General features: G+C 41.2%; 1 protein-coding gene across 2 annotated transcripts in view; it reads left to right on the top strand.

The window, feature by feature from the left end:
• LOC123764029 (glutamate receptor 1) overlaps nucleotides 1-12,190 on the top strand; it is a 706,396-nt gene that overhangs the window by 87,884 nt on the left and 606,322 nt on the right. For both annotated transcript variants that reach the window (XM_069329669.1, XM_069329668.1), the window contains exon 2: nucleotides 7,244-7,373. In XM_069329669.1, coding sequence (XP_069185770.1) covers nucleotides 7,244-7,373 — 130 coding nt within the window. The remainder of the gene's footprint in view (nucleotides 1-7,243; nucleotides 7,374-12,190) is intronic.

Below are 12,190 nucleotides of genomic sequence, written 5' to 3'. Positions count from 1 at the left end.
TATCCGGATTATTTTCCATCCAGTCATAACTTTTAGTGAGGTATAGAATGTCTATGAAAAGGACACCCGATATGTAAACACAGTTGTTTTTCCTGGCACAGTATATATATTTTCATTCAGTATATATATATACATATATATATATATATATATATATATATATATATATATATATATATATATATATATATATATATATATATATATATATATATATATATATATATATATATATATATATATATAAATGTATATATATATGCTGAATGAAAATATATATACTGTGCCTGAAAAACAACTGATTTTTTTTTTTCTCTCTCTCTCTCTCTCTCTCTCTCTCTCTCTCTCTCTCTCTCTCTCTCTCTCTCTCTCTCTCTCTCTCTCTCTCTCTCTCTCTCTCTCTCTCTCTCTCTCTCTCTCTCTCACTCTCTCTCTCTCTCTCTCTCTCTCTCTTTTCCCCTTCCCACACAACCTTCCTCTCAATGTCCACTACTTCTTGTAATCCTCCCTTCCACCTTCATTCTCTCGCTACTTCCTATTTTATCTCTGCAGCCCTTCTCTCTCTCTCTATTTACACGTATCCTTTCTTTATCCTTTATTACACGTATCCTGTACACGTATCGTATTTCTTTTCACGTCTTTTCACCCTTCCACACATCCTTCATCCCTGTTATCCCACCCTTCTCTTTTCCATCTTTTCCGCTCTCTCTACATCCCTTCGTTGAGTTTCAAGTTTCCCGAACAATCAAAATATTGGATGTGTTTAAGCTGGTGAAATTTTTACACGTTGGGGAACACACAAACGAATTCACATGTATTTTTTCGGCGTTGTGTAATACCGCACAGAGGTTTATTATATTAGTTTATGTGTACCCACCTAGTTGTGCTTGCGGGGGATATGCTCTGGCTCTTTGGTCCCGCCTCTCAACTGTCAATCGACTGATGTAGAGATTCCTAAGCCTACTGGACTTTATCCTATCTACATTTGAATCTGTGAATGGAGTCAGCTTCCACAACATCACTTCCTAATGCATTCCATTTGTCAACCACTCTGACACTAAACAAATTGTTCCTAATATCTCTATGGCTCATTTGAGCCATAGAGATATTGTAATTTCCACCTTTGTCCCCTAGTGCGTGTGCCCCTTGTGTTAAATAGCCTGTCTTAATCTACTCTATGAATCTTAATCTATCCTTTGAGAATCTTGTATGTGCTGATCATGTCCCCCTCTTACCCTCTGCCTTCCACTAACGTGAAGTTTAATTTCCGTACTCTCTCCTCGTAGCTCATTCCTCTCAATCCGGGTACTAATCTGGTGGCAAATCTTTGAACACGCAAACATTGTGTGTATGTGTGTGTGTGTGTGTGTGTGTGTGTGTGTGTGTGTGTGTGTGTGTGTGTGTGTGTGTGTGTGTGTGTGTGTGTGTTTGTGTGTGTGTGTGTGTGTGTGTGTGTGTGTGTGTGTATGTGTGTGGTGGGGGAGGCGGGTGGATATTGGTTGGGGTGTTGGTTTTTACCATTGGATGTGTGTATGTGTTTCTAAATACAATGTGTACTTTACATGTCTATGTTTTTTAAACCCTAATGTATACGTTTGTTTGCTCGTAAACACGAGCTCCTGGATCCTGGTTTACAATAGCAGGTCACTTACATAAGGAAGTAGCCTCATACACCTATACCCCAGCCTTAGGACCATTAATGCTGCGATCATGTCCCTTCGTTCATTTCTCATTTTGTTATTTGTAATAGGCATCTCACACTAATTGTGGCTTTTCGTTTCAAATGATTACTTCCGTTTTACATCTAGTTGTCAACTAGATGTAAAAACTAAGTTTACAGTATCAAGTGTTTATAACCGGGCCCCTAACTTCTGCTAGGTGAAAAGTTGCAATCATTTTAGGGATTAGTGCCCCGTCAATCTTCCCTAGGATTGACGCAGGGGATCATGGCTACTAAGCCAGCTACTGTCCTCAGGATGCAGCTCACAACAGCTATGTGATTTTCCAGGTATTTATGTACTGCTAGGAAAACAGAGAAGAGGTCATTTGCAAGAAAACGTTGCCCAAATACTTCCGTCCTTTCATTGGGATCGAACTAGTGATCCTTCATTCTCTCTCATTTTTCTCCTTCCTTTTACATTCCTAAACTACGAACGGGGTTTAAAAGGAATGATGATGATATTTCCAATGAATCTTCAGATTAAAACTTGTAGCTCTAATCAATTTATATGTAGCCAATGTCTATAGAAACTAAATTATTTGACGAGCATATTATTCGTTTCCATTAGGAATAAATTTAGTGACATTTTTTTGTCTCTTTTTCCACTCATTCAATTGCTCACTATTTCATTTTTCCTTTTGGCTTGCATTTCTATTTTATTTTATTCCACTGAATATTTGCAATCTTTTTCTCTATCAGTGAAAAAACTCATTTCCCAGTGTCCCATTCATCTCCATAAAGATCGATCGTTAAGATACCGCTCTATTGTCTGGATGTGTTCCCCAGGTGGGGGGGGGGGGTCACCAGCCTCCCAACAGAACGCGCGCACAGGAGTGAACACGTGCACACGTGTTTTCATACACAGCAATACACAAGAGCTCGGATACATGGGAACTCTGAGGTGATTGCTGCATAACTGGCCAACCCCTAGAACTACAGTACTGGATTGTAGTAGTTATTTAATAATAATTACTTTGTTGACCAGACCACACGCTAGAAGGTGAAGGGGCGACGACGTTTCGGTCCGTCCTGGACCATTCTCAAGTCGATTGAGAATCGACTTGAGAGTGGACCAGACCTATATAGGTCTGTTCATTCTTGAGCCACGTTATTGTGACTCATCGCCTGCAATAATTCGTTTCGTTGGGGAAGATGGGAAAGGAATCTTTTGAGAATATATGTGACTTTAGGCTGGAATCGAGGTCCCCACCAAGGTCGAACCAGTGACCCTCTCAGAAGGCAACCCCGTAACAGTTACCTAACTCCCGAGTACCTATTTACTGCAAGCTGGAAAGCTGTTATTAGGTGGAAGGAAACGTGACCAACCATTTATATTCCGACACACGAATCGAACGCGGGATTTCCAACTCTCAGTCGAGAACGAAGCCAACTGGGTCGACATAATCATTAAATTTAACAATAACCTGATGATGACCAGACCACACACTAGAAGGTGAAGGGATGACGACGTTTCGGTCCGTCCTGGACCATTCTCAACTCGTTTGAGAATGGTCCAGGACGGACCGAAACGTCTTCATCCCTTCACCTTCTAGTGTGTGGTCTGGTTAACATACTTCAGCCACGTTATTGTGACTCATCGCCTGAATAACCAGATGACCTTAAAAATTAACCAATAACCAGATGGCCTTAAAAAAAATAATGCCTTTTTGAAGTGCTGCCTTTGTGGGACCTTAAGTGTGCAGCCAATATATCGAATTTATCATGTTAAAAATGTCACAAAGTAAAATAATTAGCAGTACAAAGCTATGCAACAATGCTGGCTCTTAAATTAAGAAGGACGACTTTAAATCCATAGACTCAGAGAGCTGTATCACCGTGTTCTACACAAAGCTGCCAAAGTCCGGGCTTAGGAACTGAGGCTCGATCCTGCATGCATATTTAAGTAAACCTCATCTGTTTGATTAAACACAAACACGCGAATTTAAATATATATATATATATATATATATATATATATATATATATATATATATATATATATATATATATATATATATTTATATATATATATATATATATATATATATATATATATATATATATATATATATGTTATGAAGTATATATATAGCCTTCATTTATATTGTATTCTACTATCCTTGTGGGAGGGTTGTAGAAGACCCTCCTCATTTTGGTATACTTTGTAATTATTTATGCATTAGTATCCTCTCAGCGCGAGCCTCCTCGTGGTTTACTATCGTGATATTATGACCTGTCAGTCACTCAGACAAATCTGGCTTCTCCTCACGCCTCAAGAAGAGAGGATATTGGTGGGTTTTGTGAAGCTTCAGAGGTAAAAGGTCTCGCTCCAATCACTCTCGAGATATGATGGAAAATAAATAGTGTTTGTGTACTCACCTATTTGAGCTCAATTAGTAGAACTGGCGAGGGTTGAGCTCTGGCTCCTTGGTCCCGCCTCCTAACTGTCAATCAACTGGTGTACAAATTCCTGAGCCTACTGGGCTCTATCATATCTACATTTGTAACTGTGAATGGAGTCAGCCTCCACCACATCACTGCTTAATGCATTCTATCTGTTAACTACTTTGACACCGAAAAAATTTCCTACGTACTTGTGGCTCATTTGGGAACTCATTTTCTACCTGTTTCATGTCGCCCCAAACTATTCTGTCTTCCAGCGACGTGAGGTACAGTTCATACAGCCTTCCGTCGTATCTCATGCCTCTTAGTTCTGGTACTAGCCTAGTGGCATACCTCTGAACTTTTTCTAGCTTCGTCTTGTGCTTTACACAAGACGAAGTCGCAGTACGGGCTCCATGCTGGGGCCGCATACTCCAGGATTGGTCTTCCATATGAGGTATACAAAGTTCTAAAGGATTCCTTACACATGTTTCTGAAGACAGTTCTTGTGTTAGCCAGACTTGCAAACCCCGCCGATGTGTGTGTGTGTGTGTGTGTGTGTGTGTGTGTGTGTGTGTGTGTGTGTGTGTGTGTGTGTGTGTGTGTGTGTGTGTGTGTAGTTAACGTTGGTTTGTGTTCGTCTATATTGTTATGATAGTTTTCCTACTCGCTTGCATGTGCGTGTACATACATGGAGAGAGTGAATGATCAGTTTCAATTTCCTTCCTTCTCACGATGCATTTTACCTCATCACCAGATGCATGTCCCTCCCCAAGCCGGCCTTTCTTAGTTGTTCGCCATCTTTCGATAGCCTTAGGCTAGAGGAGTACAACAGCTTGCTAAAATCATTGTTAGTGAAATTCCTTAACCTTTCTATCAACAACTCACAGTGGAAACAAGCCTCCCTTCCTGACAGACTCGGGGGTCTCTGCGTTCGCACAACAACACAAATTGCTGTACCAGCGTTCCTGTCCTCTTTAGTGGCATTTGACAACTTGCTGAAGGAAATCTTACCAGAATACCTAGGTCAACAGGTAAGGGTACAAGATCCCAGTTTTATACACTGCACCATCAAATCGGTTTCTCTCGCAGGAACAGAACTCCTTCCACCACCTTCTAAACCCACAAGAGCAATCCAGCTGAGATGGTCTCATGGTAGACCAAGCAGCTACAACAACACCACATGACACTGCCCGACTTAGAGCCTTAGGAGCTCCTAATGTAGGTGACTTCCTATTAACAACCCCAAAGTCCGCAACCAGCATGCATCTCACACCACAGGACCTCCGAATTGAAGTGGCTTTCCGCTTTGCGGTCCCAATCCACAATGAATATTGGTGTATTTGCAGCGAGGCAATGGCTGACACGTACGGCCGGCATGGCCTGCTCTGCCGCAGGACAGTGGAATAGCACTCATGACACAGGAAAGTCTGTTACATCATTAAAAGAAGCCTTACCACAACTGATTATCCAGCAGAGACAGAGCCCCGTTACCTAATGCCCTGCAACTCTGACGAGCGTGTCGGTCGCCTAGAGGGGATCACAGTGAACTCCTGGAAAAATGAAAGACAGCTGGTGTGAGACTACACGTGCGTTACAACTTTAGACAACACCTACGTTGACTTCAATGTTGCACATCCGGGAGGCGCTGCCACTTACCGGGCATCCCATCCTTGACTCAAGTTCATTACATCCAGCGGTCGACCCCACAGACGCATTCATAATTTTTTACATGCTGTTCATTAAAAAGATGAACTTTCTCAAATATAAATTAATATTATAACATATTAGCATATTGTGCATATATTGGCATAGATTAGGATAGGTTAGGTATTTAGGTGCTGTTGGCGATTATTTGTATTTGTAGTTCGTGGGTGAAGCATTTACAGCCTTGTGGTTCGAACAAAATTTGTCAGAGAAGCACTTGTTCCGGAAGTGTTCGAACGTGAACAGTCGTGAATCGTGTGTAAACCGTTTTTCATCCATAAACTGGGGGTTTGGCGGGTGCATGGAATCATTTTTGGGTCTTTGTTTGGAGGACGGGGCTGCACCGGGAAGCAGTCGTGTCTCGTAAATACAGTGATCTGGATCACCACTACAATTTTGTCCCCATTGCCTCAGAAACACTTTATGCCTGAGGGGGTAAAAGTTCCACTAGTTTATTTTCGAAGGGAAACTAGCCTTCTACCTAGCATGTAACCAATGCTGTGGCCAATTTTGTGTAAATAAATTTTAAATAAAATTAAATATATTACAATATATAATAAGGTGCTTGGAGAAAACAATATGTGAGTGTCCCACAAGGCCCCCCCCCCCCCAGGAAGCTACATATTGTCCTCTACACACAAACACACACACAAACATATATATATATATATAAACATATATATATATATATATATATATATATATATATATATATATATATATATATATATATATATATATATATATATATATATATATATATATATATGCAAAGATTAATCAGGTGTAATTGCCCTGTTATGTTGAACAGTGTCTTCTGTGTTGGCATCGTTATGTTCTGGTCTTGTCCTTACTCTCATGGTGGGTAGAGTAAATAGTTCCGTGATTTGGGTGTTCATGGTAGGTTGTTCTATTCTTATGTGAATTGCTTCAAGAATTTGTAATCTTCTTGCATCTTGGGTTTAGTCTAATATACAGGTATTTTTGTTCAACATTTCTCTTATTAGGGTGATGCCATTGGCTTGTCTCATGTGATTCCTGGGGGCACCGGATTGAAGATGACAGGTCAAACGCCTCGTCAGCTTGGTCGACGTCATACTTATGTACTTAGATTGAAGGTTACATCTTTCGTGGGGGGCAAGTGTACATGTATACTACGCTTGACTGCTGTAGAGGGTTCTCCGTCGGCTTCATCCACATGAAGCCGACGAGTGCACTAATTCGAGTGCATAGAATACTAAGACATAAACAACCATCACAACATAAAATAACCATCATATGGCTAAACAAATATATGTCCTAACACTGTATACCGTAATCTGAAATACAACTGATTTTTTGTTTTATTTTTGCCTACCTTTCAGGACTAAATAATATCCATCATCCCAGGCTGACGAAAAAGCCCCTGATCGAACCTTGTTTTGTGTCTCGCAGGTGCCCAATCCGTCGTCAGGGCTGATGGACTACGCTACCAGCATGAGACCAGAGTACCACCAGGCCATCATTGACCTCATTCACCACTACCGTTGGGATCATGTCATATACCTCTACGACTCCCACGACGGTGAGTACCACACCTTGTCTTACCTCTCACATGTAACTCTTGTTGCCAAATTCACTTCTGTCCCGGGCGGTGCTATTGTCTTAGACGTGTGTGTGTGTGTGTGTGTGTGTGTGTGTGTGTGTGTGTGTGTGTGTGTGTGTGTGTGTGTGTGTGTGTGTGTGTGTGTGTGTGGCTGCTCTGGATGCTTGTGAAACCCTTGTTTTTCCCTCCATTCTGGAATAATAATTGTTTTACCAGATTAGCACATCATCACAGGGAATTTTCACATTCATCGTCATTGTGGACAAGTGAGTTGATACTGAATTGTGAAATGTGTTTCTCCCTGTGACACGGTATTATGTTGTCATGATTGTTACAAGCACCGACTGCATGCCATGGTTGTTCGTGCATTGAGCTACTTTGTCTACTGTTCAACAATAATCAATGTTGCATAGCGACCTCAGCCCTCTGGAATCTCAATGGTATTAGATTATTCCCTGTGAATTAACGCTTGTAAATGCATTATTGAAGCTGAATCGTGGTTATTATTGTGAAATTTCGAACAAGTCAACGAGGAATGCTCAGTTGAGGAGGTTATGTCAGGGAAATTAAATTAGTAATAAGGAAAACCAAAAAAAGAAGTAGAAAAGAGCAATAATTGTGTAGGGAAGAAAATGGGGGTAGAAAGGGAGCGACAAAGAAGAGTTTCGTGAAGGAAAGGGCTTGAAGAAAGGCGGGGAAGAGGAAATAGGCAGGGGAAATGGATATTTGTGGAAGGGAAGTTGGTATGGAGAAGATTGCAATTGGAAGAGGAGGAGGGAATGGGACACACACCCACTAGCGAGGTGTGTTCCGAGGTTGTCTCTGGCCTTCTCGTTTTATTATTATTGTTAACGAAGAGCTCTCGTGTGTCCTCGCGAGACGACCAAACTTTTAAGTAGAGTTTTCAGGAGACGACAAAAGTTTAAACAATGTTTTCTGAAAATGATAAACGATTTTGTAAGAGCTTTCAAAGGGTGATGCAGGTCTTTAGGTCTTAAGTAGAGTTTTTAAGTGATAAAAGTCTTGATGTAGTCACAGATTACAGCTACTTAGTTGTACGTCTCAGCTGATACCAGTTTCGTAAGTAGTTTTTAGCGAATCATAAGTTCTTAAGTATGTGATCATAGCACGGAAATTTTTAAGCGTCGAGATTTGAGATGTAGGAAATTTAAAGTGGAAACTTTTAAAAGTAATACAACATAAGTTGTTATGATGCAAGAGGTACCGCAGGGGACGAGCCTGTCTCTCAGTGTCGTTGTAGTCGTGGTCACCATCATGTAGGCACCTGATGTAGGCCCTTCCTGCTACGCCTATCCATACAGGCGAAGCATAAGTTCAAGTATGTTTATTGAGACAAAAAAGAAATACATCTCAAAGGGATAGAGTAGCTTAGGCTATTTCTACCCCCCCCCCCACAGGGTGCAGCATTTCATTGCTAAGAGCTGATTGAGATAGTTGGGTCATGTTGAAAGAATGATAATAGCAGATTGGTAGAGATAATTGCTTTCGGGTGAAAATGCTGATTGTAAGGATAGGAATTTGAAAGTCGATAAGGTGAATGAGGAAGTGAAGGAGTGCGGAGATGAATATAGAGCTTCGATGAATATAGAGAGAATATAGACCGATAGAGCTACGGCCTCAAACGCGTGGGGTCCACGGTACGAGACTCCTATAGCCCAGGTGATTGAAATGAATATAACACGACACGATATACGGTCACTAGGGTGAATATTATCCATCTGTGAGTAGAAAGTAGATTTATCGTTAGGTAATGTATACGCCAATTCACGAGAAGCAATGCACATCTGGTCGTATGATGTGATATTGTGCGGCCCTGGATGACTGCTGGAGTATTGTGCTGCCCTGGATGACTGCTGGAGTGAAGTACTGCTGTAGATGACTGCTGGAGTGAAGTACTGCTGTAGATGACTGCTGGAGTGAAGTACTGCTGTGGATGACTGCTGGAGTGAAGTATTGCTGTGGGTGCCTGCTGCTCGTTTATATGTGATGTTACATATTAGTTTATATATTGTAGAATGAATGTTCGAGTAATATTTAAATGTTTTTATTATATACGTTTCTGTCGTCTGGTAATACACAACTCGACTTTTCTTCTCCAGTCTGTTTGATACCGCCTCTTCCCATGAAAGTGGGGAACACGTAATTACAGTGATTGGAATGATGTCGTTCCTCTCATTCTGCCTCGGATGACTGTTTACTTGACATAATAAAAAGAAAAACTATAATGAAAATATTTTTATTGTGAAAATTATACAATTTAAAGAAATAAAACTAATAATTTATTGATATTTAAATGAAAGAAATCAACTGGAGTCTGAGGGAAAATAAGGTGAGCGAACGTGACCCAAACCATTATAGCAGTTTGTGATGTAACATGCAAGTGTTTTCCCATAACATGATCTCTGGAACATGAAATACTAGCTTGGAAGATCGTTTTTGGAGGTCATCAACGAGTCACAAATTCTCGTTGATGAACCCTGGCTCAAGCCCAGGGAGGTGACCAGGGGAGAGTTATACCTGGCGACCTAGTAACGAGAGGTGTGACTGGTAACGAAAAGTTTGGTTGGTAACGCGAGGAACGGCAGGTAATCACTCCTACATAAGAACTTGCAACTCTTTTGATGTTATGGTCAAGGCACAAAAGCCTTCACAACTTCTTAGTCGTTATGCTGCAACAATTCTCACTGGCGTTCGAGGCACGGAACAGCATAATGTGTGTCCACCTCTCACTCCCAATCAAACACTTGAGTTTACAAATCGTGTCACTTTACATTCACTTTGTACTCACGTCCAATACATGTACAATAACGGCAGACCGGCAGACATACACATTTCCCAATTAAAAGTTCCTTAATAAAGTATCATATTTGTTTAATATCATCCAGAGGTCATTAGTTTCGGTTGTAATTAACAGATGTTCATGATAAGTAATGATGCTCCTCTTTTCGGCCATTATTCAATGCAAAAATAAGCAATTACTAAATTCAATTATGTACATGTCAAGGAGGAAGGTCACAACGGGGGGGGGGGGGTGTTTAGTAGTTGTATTTAGCTGTATTTACTATTAGTTCCTGGAGGATCGAGCTGTTAGCTCCTGGACCCTCGTCTGGCCCACCGTTGCTAGAGAGGTGGTGTGCAAGGTCGCCCGTCCTCTCTAATGTACGGACTTGTTACCTGCTTTCCCCTATCATATTTATTTCATTTAATATTTCTCTCGAATACACATTCCCAACATGTGTGCGTGTGTGTGTGTGTGTGAGCGTGCGCGTGCGTGCGTGCGTGTGTGCACTTGTGTTTGTATATTGTTGATAGCATTCCTCTGCCTCCCAGTGGTCTGGGTAATGTTGTGACCATTTATTATCCCAGGAATGCAATGTGTGTCTCCACGGAAGACCAAAATAATCCCTTGCCCATCCTAGCGATAAAATTAATGGCATGGTATTCTCGTTTTCTTTTTTAGGGGGAAGACATAAACATTTAGTCACTCAGCTACAATCCTCCCAAAACCTCAAATATAATGAATAACATATATAGGTATACTGTGAGTGTATGAAATACACTGTTCATACACTCTTGTGAATATGCATATACTCATGTATATGAATGTGGAACCAATTATAGAAAGTTGTGTCTCATTAGGTTATTTGATATGGAATATGCTTGTTTATAAATGAAGGCTTTGGTTGTGGTGTAGATTTTGTGTGTAATATTTATTCACAAACACACACACATGCAAACACACACACACACACACACACACACACACACACACACACACAAACACACACACACACACACACACACACACACACACACACACACACACACACACACACACACACACACACAAACACACACACACATCTATCTCCTGAGGCACATATTAATAGGATAACGACAGCAGCGTACTCTACACTGGCAAAAGTTAGAACATCATTCAGAAACCTAAGTAAGGAGGCATTTAGGGCGCTTTACACTGCCTACGTGAGGCCAGTCTTAGAGTATGCCGCCTCATCATGGAGTCCCCATCTGAAGAAGCATATAATGAAACTGGAAAAGGTTCAGAGGTTTGCAACGAGACTCGTCCCAGAGCTACGAGGGATGGGGTATGAAGAGCGCCTGAGGGAACTGTGCCTTACGACACTAGAAAGAAGAAGGGAGAGGGGGGACATGATAGGAACGTATAAGATACTCAGAGGAATTGACAGAGTGGACATAGACGAAATGTTCACACGGAATAGTAACAGAACGAGAGGACATGGATGGAAGCTTGAAACTCAGATGAGTCACAGAGATGTTAGGAAGTTTTCTTTTAGCGTGAGAGTAGTGGGGAAATGGAATGCACTTCAGGAACAGGTTGTGGAAGCAAATACTATTCATAATTTTAAAACCAGGTATGATAGGGAAATGGGACAGGAGTCATTGCTGTAAACAACCGATGCTCGAAAGGCGGGATCCAAGAGTCAATGCTCGATCCTGCAAGCACATATAGGTGAGTACATATAGGTGAGTACACACACACACACACACACACACACACACACACACACACACACACTCTCTCTCTCTCTCTCTCTCTCTCTCTCTCTCTCTCTCTCTCTCTCTCTCTCTCTCTCTCTCTCTCTCTCTCTCTCTCTCTCTCTCTCTCTCTCTCTCTCTCTCTGTCATTCACGGAGAGAGATCGATTGGGATTCATGAAATCCCCATGGTGAGGAAGAAACATGTGGAGCCAAATTAGTGGACTTTATAGACAGTAATATTCCTAACACAACATG

Source organism: Procambarus clarkii, chromosome 23, assembly GCF_040958095.1.
Source record: "Procambarus clarkii isolate CNS0578487 chromosome 23, FALCON_Pclarkii_2.0, whole genome shotgun sequence".
NCBI classification, from domain to species: domain Eukaryota; kingdom Metazoa; phylum Arthropoda; class Malacostraca; order Decapoda; family Cambaridae; genus Procambarus; species Procambarus clarkii.
The sequence above is the reverse complement of the archived record's forward strand: the minus strand, read 5'-3'. Positions and strand labels throughout refer to the sequence as shown.